The sequence below is a fragment of the Hibiscus syriacus genome, unplaced genomic scaffold (assembly GCF_006381635.1).
Source record: "Hibiscus syriacus cultivar Baekdansim isolate YM2019G1 unplaced genomic scaffold, ASM638163v2 tig00002511_pilon, whole genome shotgun sequence".
In the NCBI taxonomy this organism is placed as follows: Eukaryota; Viridiplantae; Streptophyta; class Magnoliopsida; order Malvales; family Malvaceae; genus Hibiscus; species Hibiscus syriacus.
This window is the reverse complement of record NW_024061932.1, coordinates 6,271,899-6,299,399: the sequence shown is the minus strand read 5'-3', so window position 1 is coordinate 6,299,399 and position 27,501 is coordinate 6,271,899. Positions and strand designations below refer to the sequence as shown.

The following is a 27,501-nucleotide window of genomic DNA, read 5'->3' as shown; positions in this document are numbered from 1 at the left end:
TGCACAACCTCATTGTACTCATATACCTTAGGTTCTCAGTATAATACCATGGGCTAGTGAACTTATGAATATGAATTCATGATGGTTAATTGATGAGCTTATGTGTAGGAAACATAGTTATGTAATTTGCATTGATTAAATATATGATTTCATTACACTTCATCACATTATGGCATTATTATTATATTTTATTTCTATTATTGTTATGCCTCACTAAGTCGATGACTTATCGTGTAAGTGTTTTACACGTAGGATCCGAGAAGGTAGACAAGCAAGATTAGTCAGCTGGGATAGCATTACTCCTGTAACCATCAGATTAGAAGCAACTTAAAGTGTAGGTCCTTTTGTTATGTAAATCACTGTTTGCATGTAACCAAAAGTTTAAGTTGTGTATGCTCTGAGTATTATGTGAACTTGGTATAAACCTATGTAAAATATCGTATTTTCTTAATATAAGTTCAAATGTTTTTATTATTTTGGTTAAGTTATTGTTTTAAAAAGTCAATGTGACATCTCGAACTCGTATCCGAGTCGGATACGGGTTGGGGGTATTATAATGTATATATAAGGATGTTAATTATAAGCTATAATGCATTAAAGGTGAGAGATATTTTCAAGTATGTGTGTATTGAGGCATGATTGATTATGTGCATGAGTTATATGTGGTCATTGTGAATGTATATGTATCGTGATGAGTTGGTTATGAATTATAGTGCTTTGGAAGTATGTGATTTATGGAAGGTGAATTGGATATGTGATATGATTTATGATACATAAATTGCATAAGTTTCATTTGATGTATAACCGATTTAGAAAACTATGTTTCAAGCCTATGTGATATTTAGCTTAGGGATGAGTAGAGACACTCTACTATCCATTGATGAGCGAAGATAATTTTCTATCCAATAAGGGTTGATCAGACAACCATTCTTTAGTATATTTAAAATTATGTTTAAGAAAATATATATACATATATGTTATGCATCGCTTGTTAATTACTCGTGATGAACTTGGATTCATTGGCAATTTGTTCTTAATGGAACCTTTGGATATAAAAGGTACGCCTATGAAAGAGTACTCCATTTTTCTTTATAAGTATAAGTGTAATGGTAACAAGGTTATGTTGGTACATAGAGCTTTTCCCCAATAAGATATATGAGGTAAGGTTGGTGCGTTGAGCTTTGCTCCAAAATGTGGAAGTTGGGACCTATGTGAGTCCAAAATAAAAAGATTTCTATGGAGTTCGTTTATCCAAAGAGTAGTTATGTTTTGAACAAAATGACATTGATCTTACATGAAAACAAATGTGTGTGTTATGTGTGGACATTGCAAGATAATAACACATAAGTGTATGTTATTTACAGCAGTGAATATGTTGTACTTAAGCATGTTTATATTCTATAATTTGTATGAGATTATGTTGCATTAAGTGAACGTTGAAGAGTGACATTATGGTATGATCATTGAGGTAAAAACAAGTGAGGTATCATGGCCTATAAGTTGTTTTCCTTAGCCTTGAGATATGCATCATACTTGAATGTTTAGTCATTCACTGAGCTTTATAGCTCACACTTGTTGTTTAAACGTTTTCATATTATTACTTGTTGATTTTGGAGATCGAGAGGTAAGACACCTTGTGGTGATCAAAACAAGGAGACATTAGTAAAGTTTTAATGAACTTTGGCTTTATTTTGAGACAATATGAGATCCTTAATTGGGATTTATGTTGACTTGCACTATTAACTCTTTGTTAACGCTCATGTGACCTTGAACGATCTTTAATGAACTTTGATTCTTGACTAAATAATGAAATGATGATGGTTGATGTTGAAATACATGTTATGCAAAATTTTCAAGTATGCCTTAAGTGACCAAATGATATTATATGCCTTAAATAAGCGTTTTGATCATTTAGACCATTGACATTAATCGAGCATAATATGTTAGGCCCTTAGTATACATGAAATTACCAATGATGAACAAAATGGTTAGGTGACTTGTGGTTAAGTTGACTTTTGTAAATTTTGATTTTTGATGCTAAATTATTGTCTATTATGTTAAACGATGTTATGAAGCATGCTATATATGTATTATGACATGTTCTAAGTGGTTCAAATGTGTCCAAGCATGTTCATAGACAATAGGATCGATTGCATGGAAGTTTTGTGGCTTTTTTTATTTTTCATATGAATTTTTTGCATTTTCCAAAAAAAAAGGTCAATCCATTTTGAGAAATGATCGATCTGTTTTGAAAAAGGATCATTCCCTTAAAAAAGGGATTTTAGCTATTATTTTACAAATGACCGATCCCCTATGAAAATATCAATCCCTTATTAGTTTGATCAATAAAAATTGGTAAAATTGCATTTATTAAAGACCTAAAGTTTTCCCTAAGTCTTAGGATGGTCCTTGAACCTTAAAATGTATTCAATTTGGTTCTAAAACTTGATTTTGCAATTAAGGCTTGATTTTAATTTGGTTTTTCTTTAAATTTATTCTAGCACTTAAAATGAACCTAATTTCATATTGGAACCTCCAATTTCATGTTTTTTTCTTTATTTTCATATTTTGAAAATATTATGTTTTGGTCCTTAAATTGAGTATATTCAATTATGTCCCTTTTTAGTGTCCAATTGGTCTGAAAATTTGCATGTGATTAATTGGTTGTTAGTAATGATTATTGGTGAATTAAATTTTGTTTTTAACATTAAATTAATAATCTCATGTGATAGTTTTACCTCTATATCATATAATCTCGATTTTTTCGCAATGCATGATCATATGATTTTTAGAAGCCTAATTTTATGCTATTTTTTATTGTGCGTTGTGTGTTAAATTTTTATCTTAATCATTTCCTCTTAGGTCAAATGATTAGGGTTTTGTGCATCCGGTTCTTATCAAAATCTAATGTACACTCAGTATGCCCGGGTCATTATTCGTGGTTGGGTATGGGGTATTACATGTACCAATTTTGGCTATTGAATTTAAAACTTAAAGATGGTATTCATACCACACCCTCAGTATCGATACCCCAAGAACAATATTGATACCTTATGAACATATTACCTATACTACTTGCTCAAACTCCTTGATTTTAGTCTTTCAAACAAACAATATTGGTATTGTTCAGCCAAAGCCCTCATAAGGCCTTCAAATGTTATTTAAAGCTTATGAAAGTTTAAGGAGATCATGATATGTCACTTTCATGCATGAATAACATCAAAACGCCCCATTTCCCCTTATGAACACAAATATACCCCCTTTATGCTCTTTGCACTGATACAAGCAAGCAATGTACACAAAGTGGTCTACATGTGTTATAAAAGATGTAGATGTGTGTTACCTTGACCCTAGAAGTCAGAAAACCACCCAAGCTTACCCAAAAACAACTTTCTCTTTACCCTTATCTTTGGAGCTCTCTCAAAATTCTTTCACTAATCACAAGCAATGAATAAGTTACCAACTTATTTAGAAACTTAAATGAAGTAGAAATGTGCTTTATAAACCTAAGAATAGATTGGAAACAACCTAGAGCCTTAAAACCCATACCATGGCCAAACCTTGAGATTGTGGATTTGCAAAGAAGCTTAAAGGAAGATATTGTAGTTCTTACATTCACAAAATCCAACCTAGAATTGTTGGATAACAAAGGTCTCACCTTTGGTCACTCACAAGAGGAGGAAAAAAAGAAAAAAAATGAGAGGAAAAAAAAGAAGAATGGTGAAGAAAATAAGGAAGGTAAATTTCAGTATTCCCCCATTGACACCACCAAGTTTTAATGGGTTTCAGCCTTTCAAATACTTTAGGGGTGAATTACCACTCTAGTCCTACCTTCTTTGGTCACAATTAAAAAAATACCCTTTTTAACATCCTTTTGGGATCAACTAAGCCTAAAAAATCCCAATTCAACCCAACTCTTTATGATGTTTTAATATATAAACTCATAACTCACTCGCTTTACCCAAAATGTTTTGGTATTTGGGGTCTCTTCGGATTTCGATGTTACTTGTAACACCTTCAGACCGATATGAGTGACCTGATCCGATCTAAGGTGTCGCATTATGGCCACCAAAGTGACCCATAGAAACAATACAAGAAAAATAAAAAAAATGATAAACTATTTAAATTTCATAACACATTTCATAAATAAACTCAAATTTAGAAAATTATTCTCATATAAAAAACAAATTCAATCATACATTGTATCATAAAAAGTTCAAACTCAATAAAGAACAAATATGACCTATATGTCTTCTAATTACATCTGTATCGTACTCTGCAAGCAATGCTGGAGGAACTCCCATACTGATGTTGATACTAAACATGGTCAATTCTTTTAATCTGAAATGGTAAGTAACAAACATAGTAAGCTTTGGGAAGCTCAGTAATACATAACTATCGAATGAATGCTATAAGACTAGTAGTTATGGCAATGGTAACATTTCCTTAGTTATCAAAGCATATACATGTCATAGAAATGAGTTGAGGTTCCACTGATTAACTTCTCAAGTGATAGATAGGAAATTTACAATTCAAAATGAATATTTCTATGAGAGAGACAATCTCAAAAGATTGAGTTGGGAAGTCTAATGTGTTACAGTAAAATCAGAAAATAAGTGTATATATAGTCTAAAAATAATAATAGTCCATTTTAGTAAAACATATTTTGAAAATAACAATAATACCCTCCACCCAAACACTTTATATGCAGTTCTCCATAACTACATCCATAAGGACTTACCCTAGTTCTATTGGGCGTAGGTGCCAACCTAATGGAATACCTTGAGGCCTTAGAGCCTACCTAAGAAATACCTTTAAGCCTTAGAGCCTACCCAAAGGAGTACATAGGGTCTAAGAGCCTACCCAAGGGAGCATCTCGGGGCCTAAGAGCCTATGCAAGGGTTACCTTAGATCCATAAGGAATTATCAGCTTGATCAGAGCTAAACCTCATAACTCTAGAATATATCCCAGAAATACCCCAATAAAACAGTTTCAAATAGTACCAATAATATTAGAGATTAGGGAAAAATATATTTTGTATAAGAAAATAGAGATCAAAGATCGGACTTTTATTTTAGATATCATATTCATACTTTTAAAATCAGAGAAAATATTTATGTGCATAAGGAACACACTAGATGATTCAGATATTTTTCGGAGGAACACAATAATTATCAGGAAATGAAACACAAGCTTATGTAAGTTGATTGGATTTTAGAAACGGGATCCCTATTAAAAGGCTTCAATTACCAACAGATCTAATTAGACACTTAGAATTTGAGATTTCAGGCCATTTAGGATTCAAGTGCATTAGGAAGGTATTCAAGAACCTTTACATCATAATTATGTAAGATCTGGGTATAACAAGAGTGATTCCATTATTCAAGCACACATGGGCATTTTAGATATTTTGATTTACTGACTAATTCTCAATAAATTAACCCAATAAGGGTAAAATGATAATTTGCAAAATTTAGTATTTATATCAAATTATCAGGGTTTTGAGTCAAATCAAACTAATCAGATCCCAACACTATGATACTTGCCAACCATTTAGACTAAGATACTTCGCAATATTTTACTTCCTAATACTGACTACTTTAGTAGAACTGATTACCTTCAGAATCATCATGAACAGATCTTGATGAACTGATCAAGTATGCTGGTGGTGTTTATTTTATTTCTGTAATGTAATAGTATCCATAATAACCAACGTACTTGAGTCGTTCCTCGATCTTAAGGTGCGATACAACACTTAGGTTTATTGATGTTTCCAGAATTTATCCAATGACATCCATTTAATTCCAGGTCATGAGGGTATTTAGTTCATTTTAGTACTCGATGATATTTTAGTCTTTTAATTTGATTTAGTCTTCGTATATAATTCAGTCATTTTGTATAGTTGAAGCATAAATTGTAATTTCGATAATTTAATCTTCAGGTGTTTACATCAGGGACTATAATTTCTAGGTTTTGTGCCTTATCATAAGTTATAAACTGACTATTGGGAATTGTCGAATAGATTGAGAATTTTACCAATGAATTAGTAGTTCTATCAAGTTATTAATGAATTCTTAGGCCATTTTCACCATTAGGGGAGAACCAAGTCTTTTACTCATTTCAAGGGTACTTTCATCATTTCATTCTTTTTTGTTGTATGCACTACTTCAGTTAAATTAGTTTTCAGAGTTATTACAGTTTCAGGGACAATCTTTGTCTTTTTACATCACATGGGTATTTTCATAATTTCTTAACGAAATATTTTTGGCATTTAACTTTTAACAAAAATAATCAGAATTTACGACTCCTAAGGTTAATCCTTTCATCGATTATTCACTAACCTTGAATTTATTTATTATCGGCTTATTAATTCCATAAATGAGTCATCTAGATTTTTATCTGAGTCATTCAATATGTTTCCAATACACTATCATTATTTCATATTCCGTAATAGTTTTATAGTAATAAAATGATGAGCACTTAGCTAAACATTTGTATTCATCCATTTACCGATTACCAACTAGTTCCATAAATCATACAAAAGATAGTAATGTATTACCTCACTTTTCGAGCCATATAGATCAAACAATTAAAATCCATTCAGTAACCTTGAACATAAATTCGACATTCCATAAAGTCTTGGATACAAAAAAACAAATTACGTCATAGACAGAACTTAATCGGAAAACTATTCAAATTGAATGATAAAAAGTTGAAGAATAGCTTACCGGTTTTGAATTTGGCGAAACAAACTTCGGATTCGGACTCAAGATATCGAAAAACATAAAATATGCTTTTTAGAATTTTTGGTTTTTTGTCAAAGTCAACGCTGGTCAAAGTCAACTCTTGTGAAAGTCAACGGTCTGGCTCAAAGTTGACGGTTCAGTCAAAGTCAACGGTCTGACTGATTTGAGTTGACTCAGATAGGTTCAAGTTGACTCAGTCTGGGTTGACTCAGATCGGCAGGTGACGCATAGTTGTGCGTGCAGCAACAACAGTGCCAATTTCAGATGATCGATTAACTAGAAAACAATCATTCATTAGTAATAACGCAAATCAACTTGAAAATTCAACCAAAATATGAGTTCAAAAAGCTTACCCACGACGGACTACGGAAACGGTGGTAGTGAAACAACCCACCAATTGGGTTTTGATCGCATGGCATCAGGGAGTCCACTGGTGGGGCGGTGAGACCAACTAATGCTTGATTTGACCGAAATTCGAAAAAATCCGAGAGAGAGCTTTGGTTTCCAGTTGAATGATCGAATCCATCTCCACAGTGAACGACAAGCCTTCTCGCCAAGAGATCGATGGGGGTTATGATCGGATGAGAGAGACATTTTTTTTTTGGTAAGGGCGGTGTCACTCACCGCCCAATGAAGATGAAGATCAACGTCAAAACTTTGAATGGTCTCCTCTCATTTTGTGGTGATTGGTGACTGTTTTTGGTTAATCCGATGGTGGGGTTCGATCTAAGGTTGACGATGGTTCTATTGGAGGCGATGATGCTTGCCATGGCGGCCAAAGCGACGGGAGACATCTGATCGACGTGAGGTAGTGACATGAAAGTTTAAGAATTCTGAGTTTTGGTTCGATGTACCCCATAAAGAAATTAATTTGGGGATTTAAACTCCCATCTAGCTAAGTTTAAGAAATAATTTTAATAAATTATATACTAACAGTGGCCTAGTCTAAATGGTAGGGGTATGGTCGACTTTACTGATGAACTTGAGTTCAAGCCTCTTAAACCACATTTTATTTTTATTTTCTAAAATCTAAAGGGTAATTTGGGGGTCCAGTCCTTGGACTAACTAAAAATTCATAAAATATATCTAAAGTTATTATAATCTCCTAATTTAATCCCTTAAAAGAAAATTAAAATAAATTTGTTTAAACTCCAAAACTTTTAGGTGTGATATTGCATCTTCAATGTCATGATTCCTCCACATAATATTTACAAGCAGGATCCTCTTGTTTCGTAATTCCTTGACCTCTCACTCTAAAATTTTTAGAGGTTCCTCTACATAAGACGTATCATCACTTATGTTAATTTATTCTGACAAGATGATGTAGGACGTGTCAGAATGATACTTCATAAGAATCGATACGTGAAACACAATGTGGATGCGCTCCATCTCTAGCAGTAAAGCTAACCCATAAGTCACTGGACTAACCCTCTCGAGTACTTCATGAGGTCTAATAAAACTTAGGGTCAACTTCCTTTTGTGTCCAAAACGAAGTACTTTTCTCAAAAGCGACACTTTGAGAAATACATTTTCCTCACACAATAAACTTTATTCCCTTACATTACAGATTCACATAAGATATTTGTTTATCGAACGCTTGTCTCAATCATCCTTGAATCAAATGGACCTTTTCCTCTGCATCTCTAATCAGATCGAGACCTATTAGTTTCTTCTCACTAAGGTCAGTCCAACAAAAAAGAGTTTTACACTTTTGTTCGTACAAAGCTTCATAAGGAGCCGTTTGAATACTAGACTGATAGCTATTATTATAGGCAAACTCTACCAATGAAAGATAATCCTCCCAACTACCAAAAAAGTTAATAACACAACACCAAAACATATCCTTCAAAATTTGAATCACTCTTTCAGATTGACCATCCGTCTACAGGTGGAAGGTAATGTTAAAGTGTAAACGTGTGCCTAAAACCTCATGAAATGCCTTTCAAAATAATAAATTGAAGTGCGAATCTCGGTTAGAAATGATCGACATAGACACCCTATGAATTCTCCTTATCTCTCAAACGTACAATTAAGCTAACCTTTCAAGGGTGAAATTCATATGTATCGAAAAACAATTGTCAAAGTTCATGGTCCAACTTGTTACTCCCAAGGTGAACAATGAAGGGGTAAAATGTTCTTCAACAAAGATCTTTGTTCAAGGCTTCTTATCGATCGACACACACAAACAATATCAAAGGAATAACACGTCTCTATTCTTTAACACAAAATTGGGTACATTACCTCGGTGAACTTGCTTCACTCTAGATATCAACCATCCATCGATTTGTAGTTCTTTTACCTCCTTAACTAAATATGGTTCGATTCATAACTCAACTAAAAACATGCCATTTAAGGTCATATTCAATCATGAATATGTCTCTTGTAGATCCAACATTGATCTACGAATCAATGTGTCTGCCACTACATTTACTTTACTCGGGTGATAGTATATAACACAATCATAATCCTTTAGTAGTTCGACCAACAACATTGTCTTAAGATCAAATCTTTTTGAGTAAGTAGATACTTGAGACTTTTGTGGTCAATAAAGATATAACACTTCTCCCCAAAGAGATAGTACCTCTAAATCTTTATAGCAAAGACCAAGGTGATAAGTTCTAAGTCATGGTGAGATAGTTATGTTCATACGATTTAATTAGTTGAGACGTATAAGCAACCACCCCTCATTCTTTCATCAAAATACACCCCTACCCATTCAACAAAGAATCGCTGAACATGGTGTAATCCTTACCATACTCCAGTTGAGACAATATTAGGATTTGGGTTAAGATCTCCTTCAACTGTTCAAAGCTTTGTTGACGCTTCTCATTTAAAAAAAAGGCATGCCTTTTGATGTATATTATTCATAGGGGTTGTTATTATCGAGAACCCTTTGATAAAATGATGGTGGTATCCAGCAAGCCCTATGAAGCTATGCACCTACTCAATCATAGCCTAAATTTTCGATTAGTCTACTCGAATGTTGTTCATGGCTACCACATGGTCCAAGAAAAATACTTCAACTAGCCAAAATCCCACTTGCTAAATTTGACATACAATTGACGCTCCTTAAACATCTCAGAGGAAGATATCTTAGAGGTTGTTTTATAGTATGAAATTTGCCAAGAATTGATATTGAGTCTCATTTTTTCAGCAAATGTGGAAGGTAATAGAGATAATGAATCTTCTCAAGCTCATATAAATGATTTAAATTATGATGATTTACCTATTTGTAAGAGAAAGAGTGTAAGAGAGTGTACTAAGCACCCTATTCAAAGATTTGTTGGTTATGGAAATTTGATTCCACCTTTTAAAGCTTTTACAGTTAGCTTAGATCCAAACAACCATTGAAGAGGGTCTACAAGATCCTAAATGGATGAAGGTTGTCGAGAAAGAAATTAGAGCACTAGAAAAGAATGACACATGGGCCTTGACATATTTACCATAAGGAAATAAGCATGTTAACTGTAAATGGATGTTGGTTGTTAAATATAACTTGGATGACAGTATTGAAAGGTACAAAGCTAGGCTTGTGGCTAAAGGTTTTACTCAAACAAATGGAATCGAATATAAGGAGACTTTTTCACCAATATCTAAGCTTAATACAGTGAGATTTCTAATCAATTTAGTCATTAATAAAGATTGGGATCTTCATCAATTAGACATCAAATATGTCTTCTTGAATGAGTGTTTAGAAGAATATTTGTACAAGAAGGTTCCTTCAAGTTTGAAGATATTTTTAGGGGCTAACAAGGTATGTAAATTAAGAAAGTCTCTTTATGGCATAAAGCAATCTCCAAGGGCATGGTTTAAAATATTTACTAAGGTGATTGTGAGAGTTGGTTATAAAAAATGTCAGGAAGATCAATCATTGTTCAATAAAATTGCACCTAATCAAAAAAGGTTATTTTAACTATATGTTGATGACATTGTGGTTATTGGTGATAATATTAGTGAGAATGACAGGTTGAAAAGGCTTCTAAATAGAGAATCTGAAATCAAAGGCTTGGGAAAATTGAGATATTTCCTAGGTATGAAGGTAGGAATGTCGAGTATGGGGATTGTAATCAACCAAAGGGAATATATTCTGGATCTTTTGTCTGAGACTGGAATGCTAAGATGCAAGCCTACTAAAACCCCAATGAAAATAAGCTTGAAGTTTAAGAAAGGGGACATGGGACCTCTAATGAACAAGGAGCAATTTCAAAGGCTAGTTGTAAACTTTATATAATTATCATTAACTCGACTACATATAGTTTTTCATGTTAATGTTTTTAACCAACACATGTCAGATCCTAGAGAAGAGCATTTGGAGGTTGTTTATAGAATCCTAAGGTATTTGAAACTAACCCCTGGTTATGTTATAATTTTCAAAAAAATCTAAACATAAAATAGTGAAGGTCTTCACAAATGCAAGCTGGGTTAGGGAGCTATCTGGAAGGAGGTCAACTAGTGGTTACTGTAGGTTTGTGTGGGGAAATTCTGTAACATGGAGAAGCAATAAACAATCTGTTGTTTCTAAAAGTAGTGCTGAAGCCGAATATAGAGCTTTAGCACTTGGAATATGTGAGAGAATATGGCAACTAAGGCAACTTAAGAAGTCGGATATAAGTCAAGATGAAAAATTTTAGATTTTGACTGATAATCAAGCTACTATCATGATTGCTAAGAATCTTATTCATCACAAAATAACTAAACATGTGGAAATTGACTGGCATTTTATCTCAGAAAAAAGTTAATGGTGGAATTGTAGATCTATCTTATATTTCTACCAAGGAATAGTTGGATGATGTGGTTAATTAAGCACTGCGAACATTAATTTTTGATGAATTCACATTCAAGCTGAGATTATACAATGTATACTCACCAGATTGAGAGGGAAAAAGATAAGATTGTTAGAGTTTGTTATTTCCTATAGATAAATCTAATTAGTTTAAATTGTCCTCATCCTTAGTTTAAAAGGGGTAGAATCATACAATTATAGGACTCTTTTAAAAAAAAATACAACTCTTTGTACTGAGTCTATTTAAAAATTATTCATATAGAATTTTAAATATAAAAAATAGAACACAAATATGTTTTCATCATATTCAAGAATACCCTCTGAATAGAGTCTGACACTACATGCCAAACCCCTTGATTTTGGTCTTTCATATGAACAATATTGGTACTGTTCATCCAGTACCAATACTCTAAACTCAAAAAACTCTATTTTGTCACGAGTAAGTCACTTCACTCCTACCTAAAGCCCTCATAAGACTCTCAAATGTTATTTAAAGCTTATAAGAGTTTAAGGGGACCATGATATGATATTTTTAGACATGAATAACATCAAAACAGTTCATTTCCCCTTATAAAACACAAATATACCCCTTTATTCTCCATACACTCATACAAGTAAGTAATGTACACAAAATGATCAACAAACATTATAGAGGAGTGAGATGTGTGTTACATTGACTCTAGCAGCTGGAAAACCACCTCAACCTTACCCAAGAATAAGTTTCTCTTTATCCTTGCCTTTGGAGCTCTCTCCAACTTCTTTCACTAATCACAAGAAATGAATGAGTTACCTACTTATTTAGGTACTTAAATGAAGTATAAATATTCTTTCTAAACCTTTAAAACATATTGGGAACAACCTAGAGCTATAAAACCCCACCATAGCCAAACCTTAAGATTGTGTGTTTGAAAGGGAGCTCTAAGGGAGGAGATTTTAGTTCTTACCTTCACAAATCTGACCCATAATTATTAAACAACAAACTTCTCACATTTGGTCACTCATTAGAGGAGGAAGAAGAAGAAGGCAAGGAGAGGAAGAATAAGGCAAATGGTAAAGAAAATGATGAAGGTAACTTTCAACCTTTCCCCGTTGACATCACCAAGTTTTAATGGTTTCTAGCCTTTCAAACCTTAGGGGTTAAATACCTCTCTAGTCCCTCGTCATTTGGTCACAATTCAAAATTGCCCTTTTTGACATCCTTTTGGATTCAATTAAGCCCAAACAAATCCCAATTCAACACAACTCTCATGATGGCCCAATATATAAACTGAAAACTTATTCGATTTATCCGAAACTATTAACTTGGTATTTGGAGCATTACACTTAGGAGAATGAAGGGGAGTACTCAAAACTCATGATATAAGAGAATATTAAAAATTAAAAATGAGCAACTTGTCCAGTCGACCAAATGTAGTTGCTCATTATATACATCTTTTTAATGTAGAAATGTATTATACTGTTATTATTATTAGTAACAATATAAATTCTTTCTTAAAAATCAAGTGTTTTAATGTATTACTATATCATAAAACGCTAACAAAACGATACAATTGTGCATGAAGACAATATTAAGAATATATTTCTCAAAATAATAAAAATGTTTAATGTCACAATTCATAGTATGAAATAAAAATAAATGTAAAGAATGTTGTTTACGTATAAAATAAAGTCTGATATCATAATATTTTTAATGCTAATTTGATCTCAATACTTAATAGGGTAAATTGTGTGTTTAGTATCTAAACTATTAGTTTTAATCTATTTTAATACTTAAACTTTCATTTTTTTCAAAACCATACCTAAAGTTTAGTTTTTGTTTTATTTTAGTACCATTGTTCAAAATTTAACAATAGATTTTGAATAAAATGAAAGTTCAGGTACTAAAATAGATCAAAATTGATAGTTTAGGTGCTAAACACGTTAAGTTTTTAACAGTGGGGTACTAAAATGAAACAAAAACTAAACATTAAGTATGATTTTGAAAAATAAAAATTTTAGATATTAAAATACATCAAAATTGATGGTTTACGTACAAAATACGTAGTTTACCCTACTTAATATCATTTCAAAGAGAAAAATAACAAAAGTGTAATTTAGAGAATTTAGAAATTTGGAAAATTAATGGATCTTATATAATATTTTTAAATAGATTTTTCCGAGTTCTAGTCGAAAAATCTTTTTGAAGATTATGATATTTATTTTAATTGATAATTATTTTTTTCTTAAAAGAATTGTATATTTCCCTTTGGTATATGTATATTTATATAGAGTATGCTGATATGAATTAATTTTTTTTAGATAGGTTTCTCTTTCAGTTGGTGGAAGAACTAAAATAGCAGACGAAAGGGATAACTCAATCTTTATTTTTGAATGCCATGTATAATTTTTATATTAAGGATAAACTTTCAAAATTTTCGGAGATAAAAATTAGTGGTGGATTTAAAAACAATAATTTAGAGTGAGTATACATGTTAATATCACAAAATATTTTAATAGACTCGGCATCAATAGTACTATTAATAAAATAAATAATTAAATAAAGGAAATTCTGAGAATACATGTGCATCTACCATTGATGAAAACATATCGTCTATAGAAAATACAAAAAAAAATCTAAAATATATAATTATTTGATATTTTCAAGAGTGATTCTCTCTTATTGTTTTCCTCTATCTATTATTAACTAATTTTGTACGTAAAAAAATAAAAATATCTCAATTTTCATCAATTTGTTTCAAAAAGGATAGCATCAAATTATCTAGCGAAGGTAAATTAAAAATAATTATACCGAAATCTAATTCGAAAAGAGAGAATTTCTCCATACTTAATTAACATTTACATTTGTCTTGGTGAAGTTCACCTCTTTTTCTTCCATCAAAATCACAATATGCAAATATTTACAAGATGAGTGGAACAAAAAGAAATGGAAAAACTATTTTAATAATGTTTTGGAAAGGGCAAATCGAATATGCAAGCACCCTCCTTTACAAGGATATTTTATTAGGTACACTTGAAGCCATGGCAGACGGAAAGAAACATCGCCAGAAAAATTGCAAAAACGAGTCCGAAAACAATCAATTTCATCTTCATGTTCTCGTACCACATCTTTTGTTTAAGCTTTGTTCCTTGCTTCTTAAAATCTTGTGCCTGCAGTCCAAATATCAAGTCAGATGCGCTTGCATCCATGTGTTTTCGATGACAGATTCATAAATATTGTTAGGATAGTCACACGTACTTTAATAGGGTAAATTACAAATTTCATCACTAAACTTTATTTTCTCCTATTTTTCTCACTAAATTTTAGAAGTTTTCAACTAATACATGACGTTTTTTTGATCACTCTGTCGTTGAATAGTTAACAGCGTTAAAACGATACCATTTAAAAAATTCTCCAAAACAACATCTTTTTGCATCTATATAAAAGCCTAGTAATAACACCGTTAGTGAAAAAAACAATCGAGTGGCCAAAAAAACCTAATGTATTAAGTTCAGTGAGTAAATTAAAAATATTTAAAGTACAATGAGTGAAATAAAATCGAGAGTAAAATTCAGTTACCAAATTTATAATTTACTCATTTTAATAAAAATTTTGAATCTTTGAAATAAAGTGTTATATCCCCACACCAGTATTCAGATACGGGTGCTGGTATGAGCACTTCGAGATAAATGAGGTGTCAAAGCAACAATGATTTATATATATATAAGCATTAATCTGTTGCATTCACGTTATATGCATTGAAAAGAACACGTTAGAGTAGATGCCTAAATTAGAAGGGCAAATTATATATTTAATCATTTATCTATTCTTGTGGTTCTATTTTAGTCACTCAATTATTTTTTAAAATTATATCTAACGTTACGTTTTGATCATATGTCGTTAAAAAATAAAACTATCGTTATGTGTCATCATAAAATAATATCACATTATCATTAAAAAATAAAAAAATAGCATATCAACATTTCAGTTTATTTTCTAACGACGAGTGAATAAAAACAAAACCAAATTTAATTTTAAAAATAGATAGTTAGATGATAAAAATAAAATTGTAAAAGTAACTGTGACTAAATATGTAACCTAGCCAAATTAGAAACTTAGATTGACGATAGTTACTATAGTTTCTTCAATCACCCATAAAATAAAGTTGAGATAGGACTAACCTGTGAACGAAGGCTGTCGGTTTTATCCACCAGCACCTCGATCTTCTCGCCACGGTCAAGGACCTGGAAAATGAAAAAGCGATAGCAACCAAATAAAACAGCATTCCATACGTAAGACATATGACGTACCCTTAGCATTTTATCTACTCCTACTTTATAACTAACGGTGACAAAGCTGGCCATTCATGCTGTCAAGTTTTAACCCTCAACTATACATATAGAACAGATAATCATCAGCCTCAATCGCATTCTCAATGTTTTTTCCATGTGTTTTAGGCATAATACTATAATTAACCCTCAACATTTATCAACATAGTTATTTTGCTCCCTATTCCTTTTTCTAGAGCATTTTGAATCCAACGTTTCATTTTGGGGTAAAAAGGTCCCACCATGAATGGAAACCGTTGGTTAACAAATAATTAGCACTCCAAAATAAAGAAATTTAACCCTAAAAATAAAACGTTGAGGGCTAAAATATTTTAAAATAAAAGAATAATGGTCAAAGTGACTATTTAATTAAACGTTATGTGTCTTTTTATTTTAATATAAGACATTATGGGTCAGAAAGATCCAAAACAAAATAGAGATTAAAATTACCATTTGATAAAAATTGAGAGCTAATTTTAACATTACATCTCTGTTTTAATACTCAAGCTAGATATAGAATAGATACAGAAGCCGCTATTACCTTCTCAATGTTTTCCATCATAACACCCTTGACTTCAGAAACTTGAGCCTTCACTTTGGCAAGTTTGCTGATCTCTTCAGGGTGTTCCGAACAGTACTTCATATGCTCCTTCAATTTGGACCTATTATTACATATAAAGAGGTGAACATTTTCAACAAGAGTAAATCAGGCATGAAATAGAGGGCATTGATACCCAAATTCTTTATTAAGGGACTTGGCTCTAGCATTTGCAGCTTTCCCTCCGCCATATCTTTTCGAGAAGTCTTCCTTAATTCTTTCCAGAAATGCAATTGGAATTTCCCTACCCGCAGATTCAGTAGCAACTACACAGTAGGCTGCACCACCGAATTTATTTCACAAAATTAATAGGTGAAACGAAGATTAAACACACTGTAGAGTTATGAAAGCCAGTAGTTTAACAAGATACACACTCAAAGCACTAGGACCCTTATATCGACCGAGGAAAGGCCGATATATAGAAAAAAAAATATATATATATACAATGAAGCATCAATGTCTATTTAACACGGAAAGAGAACGTTACGACCCCAGAGCTAAAATTCAATACTATAAAAATATAGCTTCATTCTTACATTAATGAACAAATCTAATGACTGCAGTTAATCTAACGTTTGACCAATAGAGATTGGTTCAAGTGATAGTCAACTTGATATCGTTTAAATAAAATCTTGAGTTCAAGTTTTTGTATATACATAAAATCTTCACCAATACTCACCTACCAAAACTAGGTGGGCGACTCGAATCGGTCCAGAATAGTCAAAGCAAAACGTTAGAAACAGGGGGACAACCTGAAAAAAAATATTCGCTTGTTTTTATTCATTCATTCCGGTTCACCAAATATTGTGGGGGCTTTCTTACCCAAATATTATCCATTGAAAACTTATTTCCTATTCTGAAACACGTTCATCACGTCGTACGATAGTTCTTCCTAAAGGAAGGACTTTTCTCAAAATAAGTCTTCTGCCCATATAGTAAAATATTTAAATACTTAATTTTATAAATTATAGATTTAACTTTATAAAGAAATATTTTGATGAGAATATTTAAATTAAAACTAAAATCAAATAAATTATTATGTATTTTATAATATTTTCACAAAACCCCATCAAAGTGAGCTTGGGATTAAACTATTCCATCTACAACTTAAATCGAATTTTGTGTAAAAAATATGAATTATTTTATTAATAAAAATTAAAGAAATTTAAATTTTAATAAAAATAAATGTATTAAAGATTAAATTCATTAGATTGCTTAATTCTTATTCTTCATACCTAAAAAATATAAAAAAAATAAATAATTCTATTATAATATTTATTATTGATTATTATAACATTTAAATAATTTGTACAACGTACTATTGTAATTGACTTGAATAATGTTTTAGTATTTAAGTCTTAACTATAAATATTTTAATTGTTTAGAAAAATTTATTAATATATGTAGTTGAAAATTTAAAATATTAAACAAATAGATTACACAACCATGAATGCATTATTAAAGTAAGTTGCAAAATAAAAATTAAAATAAAAAGTATAACTTTTCATAATTTATAATATTAATTGTTTAAATATTTTAAACTATACAAATATTTAATTTTAATTTATATAAATATAATTTATATTTTAATAGTAAATTTCAACCAAATAGGATAAGTGGATATAAAAACTATAAATTATATGAATAAAATGGTAGAGAAATACTATTTAACTTTTCAATCTCACATTGATAAAAAACAAATGTTAACATTGAAGTCATGCTTATATAAATGAACGTCAATAATTTTTCTAATTCATGGAGCTAAATACATCTTTAACCCTACAATTTTATTTTCAAGTTTTGAAAAATACATTTTTTTGAATTAATCACTGGTATCTGATGTATTAATCGATTAATCCAGATCGGGTATTGTAAGGCGAAGGCGACTCTTCCAACTTAGTTTGCTCCATTTGCAAATGCCATGATTCGAACACTTAACCTTGCTTAAGAGACCTAGTGACTCATCCCACTAGACCAATTAGTTGTTGGTTTAGACCTAACTCATTGTTGGTTTTGAAAAATACATTTTGTTAGATATATTTTTGTTGTAGCATGTGGGCAGAAGTTGAATTTTCAGAAAAATAATTTAATACAAATATCATAATAATAAGTAATTTTTAGTGGATGATATTTAGTTGAAAAAGACAGCTAAACCAAGAGAAATCATCGTATATATTTAAATATAATTCCCAAAAATCAAGGTAGTTAATGTTCAATCCCATAAAAGATAGGACCTATTATATCACTCGGAAAAATCTAAGAAAATATAATTTCATTTAAGACTAAAGAAAAACGCAATTGAAAATTTTATAAAATCGTAATATTTTCGACTTGATGCAATTTAAAATGTTGATTTTTTTTAAATATTTTTTAATTGTAAAACTTTTTCATAACATTTTCACTTGGCAATGTTCACAATATTTTTAGTTTAATCGAAAATATTAAAAAATTAATATTTTAATTTACATTCAATAAAAAATGATATGATTTTCTTAACATTTGTATTATATTTATAAAGCCAAACCAATAATAAATTCAGATCCAAATCGTAACCAAAAAGGAAAAAGAAAAACTTACTGAATCCCTTATCAACGAGGTAATTGAAGGTGTGGCCATCGCAATTATAAGTAAACCTGTTGTTGTTGGCAGGGAGCTTCTGGAGGCATTGAGAGGCGATGGTGTTAAAATTACCCGAGAACTGGGTGTACTCGGCGAGGATCACCGTGCCACGCGCAACGAAGGAGTAGATCAAGGACTGTTGCGCCATCTCTAAAAAACCCTAACCCCAGAGTTTTCACAACCAACAATTCAATTTCCAGAAAGAGATTAAAACGTTAAAAAAATAAGGAAAGGAAGGAACTATGTGATCGGAGAAGAAAATCGGAAATTGAGGGAATGCTGCATTTCTGCTCTACGGATTTTATAATTTTGCATTTTGTTTATTTAGCTTGCCCACTAAAACGGGACAAGGAATTCCTGATTTATATTCAATGGGAGAATGAATTTATGATTTGTATTTAATTCTTTTAAATAAACAACCTATTCCACTTAATTATCATCATATTTTTGTATTTTTATTTTGATTAATACAAATAGAAAACTTGTTTTTTTAGGAAACATGACATATTTGTAAACCTCAGACTCGGCTAGACGGTACGAGCGAATCATGGCAATCACATATCGTATTCAGAGATCATTTTCATACTCAAAATGTAATTGAAATATGTTTCAATTAATAAAATACATATAACAATAAAATACAATATATATATATATATATAATGGTATAATATATATATATATATATCAACATCAGAAGTCCGTATGAAAACATGTTCAGAACAAAATATCGATAATACATATATTTACATACAATAGTAAAAATAAGTGTCACCAAAATATAATAGAAGGACATATAGAAATTTACAGTGGAACAAAACGCACAATTGTCGATCCTCCTGATGGCAAGTTTGCTAGCCTACTATCGGATACTATATGAAAAGGTTAAAAATTTAAATAATGAGCTAAAAAGCTCAGTGTGCTCCTTGCGGTGTATAAATACTTCGATAAAAATCATTTTATAAAACATGCTTTTAAAACATGAACACTACCTCCATCTCAACACCATAATGTGTACGTTCTCCTGAACCATACACCCACTTGTACACCCGGTGAAGACCTTATACAGATAACATAAGGGTTTGCGGTAAGGACTTACCCTGTGCACAAAGTAGAGGAGCCTGCGGTAAGGTTTTACAAGTCAAAGGCTAAGCTTGAGATACTTCCTCCAATCATACCCCTAATGATAGTAAAATATGCATGTATTTGAGTGAAAACAGTAGTTAAAACGTTAACACATGCCATATTCCAGAATCATATATAAAAATATGGTAAATAAAGATCATGTTGAAAGTATACGGTAAATCAGACATCATACAGTCAGATAATTAGAATTTTAAAACAGTTCAGACAGATAGTTCAAAATAGCACTGTAATACTAATAGGAACACACTTGTGTCGGTTTGAGAAGTCAGATACGATAGCCTACTCTTAGGTCTGTATATCACAACCAAACCGTTACAAGTATAATCACAGCCAAACTGTACTGATCTATCAGACGAGAAGCACCAAATCTAGTCGACCCTTGATCAGGGAAATCACGAGTACCTTCATAAAAATATAATCCCAGATTAATTTCATAATCAAATCCCAAATAACTATGCAGAAATGCTAAAAATACTAATAATTTTTTGTTTAAAGGCTCAAATTGGGGATTTCAAATGAAAATTTGGCAAAATGGACCTCAAAATAGGACCCAAGACATCAAAAAATGTCAATAGGGAGGTTTTCGAAAAACACTCAATGTCGATCAGCGGTCAAAGTCAACTCCGGTAAACTATCAATGGTTTGGTTCGATTGGACCGATTTGGTTTGGTTTGAAAATAGGTTGGGCGAGTTTAGGTTTGGGCGAATGGGTTAAGCAATCAGACATATCAAATCGGGTAGTCGGGTTAGATACAGGTCAGCTGGTTAGGTTAACCCGCTTCTAGCAGGTTAGGTTAACCCGCTTCTAGAAGACCACTAGCTTGTGAACAAGCCCTACGCACAACGACGGGGCGTGGAGGTACGTGGGGGGTCTCAAGACGTCAAAAAGTTTTTATGGAAAAATACTAAAGTTCATTTTAAAGTTTTTGAGACACTTACCAACCTCGGTTCATAACGGTGAACGGTAGAGAGCTTGATTATGCTACGTTGAAAACTTTCTTATGTTAAACCCTCCATACGTCAGTAATGGATATAACAAAATGGCCACCGTTGGACTTGAGACGACACAAGGATCACGATGGTATGGGCAGTGTCAAAAACGAAGCAACGATTGGTAATGAAATAGAGTTTAAACTTCCTTGGCTCAAAGTTTCTAAAAAAAAATGTAAGAGAGATAGTTAAATTTTCCAAAAATGAAAAGTTCTTTGTTTTTAGGGGGTTTATAAGCCCAACCTATTATGAAATGGTAAAATCATAAATAGGGTCCATAGATTTTTATTTATTTCTAAATTGGATATGAATTTACTTAAACATTCATTTTAGTCCCCAAATTTAACTAAAATTTTCAACTTAGTCCTCAGAATAAAATTAAGAAATATCTAGACACTAAATTTGGGTGTGACAACTCTTCCCCTTAAAATAAAATTCGTCCTTGAAATTTACTTGGTGTGAACTTATGTGAAAACTATCCTCAATCGACTCTAATGTATCCCAGATATCTTTTTCGGGGTTACAGTTGCTTAACTAAACTTTGACCATTGAAATTCACTTTTTCCGAATAATTATCTCGTCATTGTCTAAAATCTGAACAAGTTCCTCCTCATAAGAAAAATTGATCTTAAATCTACATCCTCAACCTGAATGATGCGACTCAGATCCAAATGTATCACCTCAACATAAGTACATGGAAAATATCATGAATACAACTAAGTTGGGGAGGTGACTCAAGCTGGTAATCAATAGGTCCTCTTCTTAAATAAAATATACTAAATTGGAAAATGGGTCGATCCACGAGGACATAAGAATTCCTGATGTAAATTTGTGTTGATTTCAATCAAGGCAGTTACAGTAAAAGAAATAAATGAAAAAAAGGGTTTGGTGAATGAGAGATAAAAAATATATAAATGAATGTAGAAAATAAAGAATTAAAATTGAAGCAAAATAAATGGAAGCGGTAAATAAGATTAAAAATAATAACGAGAAAAACCTCGAGCTATCTTTATTTCAATTCCGTTTGATCATCGAAATGGATTTTTACTCTGGGATTCATGTCGGTTACAATCTACAAGGCCTAACCCATTGTAACTTTCCTTTTTCTTTTGTAACCGATCTTCCAAAGTCACTATTCGAAAGTCAATTCTTGAAAGAACTAACCATAACTATTGTCATTAGAACAATCAGATTTAGGTATTGGAAAACCCCAGCTTTGATGATGTTGTCTTGTAACATCCCAAACAACGAGTTAGTGACTAAATTGTAAAAATTCAAAATTTGGTGATTAAGGTAGAATAATTGAATAGTTCAAAAATGATTGTTAGTAAATATGAAATGAAATAAAGGGCAAAATGGTCATTTAGCCTGAAATATTTTTATTTCCCTTATAATATAAGGGAAACACGTGGGATCCATAGAAAGGAAATAAGTTTCCAAAGCAATTCTCTCATCTTATTCTTCATCTTCTTCTCCCAAACGTGAGGCACCCAAGCTTAAGGTAAGAATCTGAACCTTAGTCGTTTCTTTGATTTTTAGCTTGGAAATTTAAGTTTGGATGTTATATAAGCTAAAGGAAAGCTTATATGACATTAAAACAACAAGATAAATGTTTTAGAGATATATTTGAAAAATGGGTTTTTAAATGAAATTTTGATATGGATGAGTTTTTTAAGTTTGAATAAGATTTTAGACTTTTCAAGAAGTTAATTAAGGAATATGGAGTGTTAGAATTGATTAATAACATGTTTGAAATTTGGGTATGATTCTTAGTTTTAAGAATTTGAATGAAGTATTGGAAATAATAAAGTGTTGAAATGATAGAAGTTAGTTAAAATGGTTGTAGTTAAGTTTGGTGGTATGAAAGGAATTTTGTATAAGAAAATTTAGTGATGAGTTGATGAATTTTCGGGTGAAAATTCCAGAACGTAATAAGGGTACTGATACCCTAAGGAGGGTATCGATACCCCCTAAAAGAAAAGTTGAAGTTTAGTTCATTAAATTAGTCCAAGTTATTAGTATCAAATTACAAGGGATAGGCTTCTGATAACCATCTTGAAAATTATGTTTATGTAGATATAAAACATAATCCTATTCCGAAACAATCGAAGAGTTAGGATTGAATCAACGAAAGCAAGGCCAAGGTGAGTGCATATTATAAGTATAGTACAATGGAATAAGACTTGTGATAAGTCTAATTCCTATGTTGATTTTTATAGTATAATAGTTATGAACATGCATACATGATAATTATTATGATACATGCATAAGGTATATATGTGAATAGATTCAAATGCACATATGATATGATAAGTGATATGAGCTATGTGATCACAAGAGAAATGACATGAGCACATGAACATATGAAACATAAGAATAATGCCCGTAGTATATAATATGAGAGCTATAAGTATAGTTGGCATGCCAAGATTCGAGGGTTTCATAGGTCCTCCGGGACAACTCATAGGTCCTTTAGGATATATTCACAGGTCCTTCGGGACAAATTTCATATGCCACTCAGTGGGACTTATACGAGCTGTCGTGACAGCAATAGTGCACAACCTCAATGTACTCGAATACCTTGAGTTCTCAGTAATGTACATGCGCTTATAAAATGTTATCAAAGGTAATTGCATTATTATTGTTGTATGTTACCATACTGAATTACATGTTATATGATTGAATAGATAGATTGTATATTCATATTCATAAGGAATGTATCAATATTATATTTATATGCCTCACTAAGTCTATAACTTAGCGTGTGAGTGATTTATATGTAGGTACAAAAAAGTAAGAAGATCGATCTTAAGAGCAGCAACGCAACATACCATCTTTGAAGATCATATCAGAAGAACTTTACAAAGTATGTCCGTTTATGTAATATATGTGTTGGCATGTTAATAGAGTTGTTTAGTATGTATGCTCTAATCGACTTTTGTAATGTTTTAAACGTATTTATGTAAATGTAAATGTATAGTATTGAACGATTAAATTTTTACGAGTCTTATATACGTTTTACGAAAATACTGTAGCAGTATTGTAGCAGGGGTATCGATACCCTGTAGCAGGGAATCGGTACCCTCTTTGTAATCTGAAAATTTTAACATTTTGGGTACTATTCACAGTACTGTAGCAGGTTACTGTTCACGTTATTGTAGCAAGTTATTGTTCATGACTATTTACGGTACTGTTCATATCGTATAATACTATTCATAAATACATTTTTATCTCAAAAATTTATACCGAATATATTATCGTATTTTCTTAAAATAAGTTCAAATGTTTTGTTATTTTGTAAGGAAAAGTGTTTTAAAAAGGCAATGTGACATCTCAGACTCGTATTCGGGTCGGGTACGGGTTGGGGTTGTTACATGTCTCATCGAGAATTGAATCCGATCTCGATTTCCCTTAGAGGAGCGCCACTAAGTGTGTTAATAGGAAGTCGAATTTGCCACATGTTGATCCCCCTCCAATCTATAAATTAAAACAACATCTAGACCAATGTCGACTTTTTGAAATGAAAGCGTTTTACTTTTGAAAGTAAGGTTGATTGCCAAACTAATTAAATAGAAAATCGACAATATATCACAAAGGTATTTTAGTGCTTTTCAATTCTGACATATGGAATTGAGTCATCGCTAGCTCTCGACTAATAAATAAAATTAGCTAAGCATGGTGGAAACCATACTTAGCATATTTTATAAAAACGATAGAAAAACGTGTAAAGTAAAGAAAGTGAAATTGAAAAGAAAAAGAACTTTGATTAAAACGTAACAAAGAAAACAAAGTAAATTCTAGATAAAAGACGATCATAAGGTTTACCCTAAGAAGGATATTAATAAGCTTCTAAATCCTAAAAAATAACAAGGAATTCAAAATGAAAAATAAGCCTAAATTTCCAAAGATAATTCAAATGTTTCAAATTCAAACTTAAAAACTAAGTTCCTAAAATATCTCTCCAGATCGTTGTTGACTAGGCTACTTCCAGAATCTTCCTCCTTCTAGAAACTACGACGTCAGACCCTCATCGTGCCCAACGTTATTCCCATGTCTCCAGCCGTGACAATAAATAAAAAAATGCAGAATGCGCCCTTTTTTATGCCAATTTTTGAAAACAGATCATTGCACGAAAATAAATGAAATACAACCCAAATCAACAGTGATATATTCGTAAAGTGGAGAAAAAACAAGTAAAAAGTATCAATTTAAAATGCTCATCAAATTCCCCCTCACTTGTCTCATGCTTGTCCTCAAGCATGCTTTGATCAAAGTGGTTAAAATTCAATTTACCTTCTTTCGGTTCATCTCATGCCAAAGTAAATTATGCAAGTCAAGATCATAATAACTATTTGAAGCATGAAATCAATCAATTGAATAAACACAAGTAGGATCAAGTCAAATAAAATTGCAACTTCTAATCATTCATCAATCATAACTCAACCTAACTCAATTTCTCACAAAGATTCACTCAAACCACTTAATGTATTTAGGGTGCAAATACGCTCAAAGTCGGAACTAAATATGAATTTCCATAGGCTTGTAACATAATAAAATCTCCACTACATAATAGAAACATGATGCAAAGATCATTGAGTCTTTTAAAGGGGTGTAATGGGGCTTAGGTAAATATGGGAAAAAGGCTAGAAATGAGGTTAATAAACAAGACAAGATACTCACAAATAATTAGATCGAACTCCACTAAATGAATAAAGTAAATAAAAGGGATGAAAAAAATATAAACATCAAACAACCCTAAGTAAATAAAAGGGATGCAAAAATATGAAACAAACATCAAAAAACACTTTTTATTTTTTTGAATTGGTTTTGTTTTCTATTTGTTCTTTTTTTTTTTTTGCTTTTTTTGTTGTTGTTTGAATCATTTTTTTCATGGAACATACATAGGGTAACACGTTCTCTTGTCTTGAAAAGGGTATAAAAATGGATAAATAAAAAGTCTCGGGTTTAAAAATATGGTAAAAACAAAAAAAAAATGATATAGGCTCAAAAATGGTTAACTAATGAGAAAGAAAAGAGTATGCATTTTTGGTGAAAAGCATTTGAATCCTAAGTGCCTAAATCACTTCATAGCATCAAGTTCTTGTGTAATTTTGGCATGCATCATACCACAAGTTTTAGATTTTCAACATTTAGTTTGATACACTCAAACAATAAACTATCACTTCAAGGAACTAACACTTTTATTTCGAAATAATAGTGGAAGATACCCTATTCTACGATGCAATAACATAATTGTGTCCCCTTTTGAAGTGTATAGAGCCAATCCTCCTTGTGCACTGTCTTTACTCCAATCATAGAGTCTATCATCAACTTTAGCAGTGCCAATCATCCTCTCCGATTTATGTTCATATACCACAACCAATTTTAGAAAATTCAGCAAGAACCTATTCATACTTAGTAAGTTTACTGATTGAAAGTAAATTATAGGAAAAGTTTGGGATATGTAAGACTTTATCGAGAGAAAAATTCTCTGTTATTTTTACTTTTCCCACTCCAGCCACTAGTGAGTAAGAGCCATCAGCTATGCGGATTTGGGACTGATCATGACAGGGTGTATAAGTGTGAAACAAAGTGGAGTTACCTATCATGTGATCAAAAACACCCGAATCGAGTATCCAAGATGATTAGTTGTTAGATTCAAAGGCAATGTTGAGGGTAGTACCTTGGGTGGCTAGAGATCTATGAGCAGTAGAAGTACCAAGCAACTTATGGAGAGCCTTAAGTTGGGTTTTAGTTAGGCGAACATCGAGAACATCATCTGCAGTAGTGGAGGTGTTAGAGGACATCACTGCAGTCCTATTCTCCTTCTGGTTTTTTCGGGATAACCATGGAATTTGAAGCACTTTTCCCTAGTATGACCAATACTGTTGCAATGGTTACACCATGGCCTGGTTAATCCATAATCATTTCAAGTACGAGGCTTTTATGGTTGTGGGCCTATGAAGATAAGGGCAGAATTTTTAGTAGGATGGTAACCAATAGTTATCACAGGTTTAGGTTCCTTTGAGTCTCCCATCATGACAAGGCGACGATTTTCTTCTCTTCTAACTTCTGTAAATGCTTCACCGGTGATTGATAGAGGGGTTTTATACAAAATTCATCCACGGACCTTATCCAACTCAAAGTTCAATCCTGCTAGGAATTCATAGAGACGTTCATTGTTGAGATGAGTCATAAACTTAGTGTGTTCCATGCCTTCATCCTAGTTTGTGTCCTAGTACATATCCAACTCTTGCCACAAGATTTCTATATTGTTGTAGTAGTGAGTTACTTCGAGTGTTACTTATTGGAT

General features: G+C 31.8%; 1 protein-coding gene across 1 annotated transcript; it reads right to left on the bottom strand.

The window, feature by feature from the left end:
* Window positions 1–14,515: 14,515 nt before the first annotated feature.
* On the bottom strand, window positions 14,516–19,310 carry LOC120146314 (putative vesicle-associated membrane protein 726). Its single transcript, XM_039159915.1, has 5 exons — window positions 19,011–19,310; window positions 16,570–16,711; window positions 16,377–16,497; window positions 15,689–15,751; window positions 14,516–14,677 (listed from the first exon to the last, which is right to left on the bottom strand). Exons 1-5 carry the CDS (start codon window positions 19,198–19,200, stop codon window positions 14,531–14,533), a joined length of 663 nt encoding a protein of 220 aa, XP_039015846.1. The 5' UTR covers window positions 19,201–19,310; the 3' UTR covers window positions 14,516–14,530.
* Between the last annotated feature and the right edge of the window lie 8,191 nt (window positions 19,311–27,501).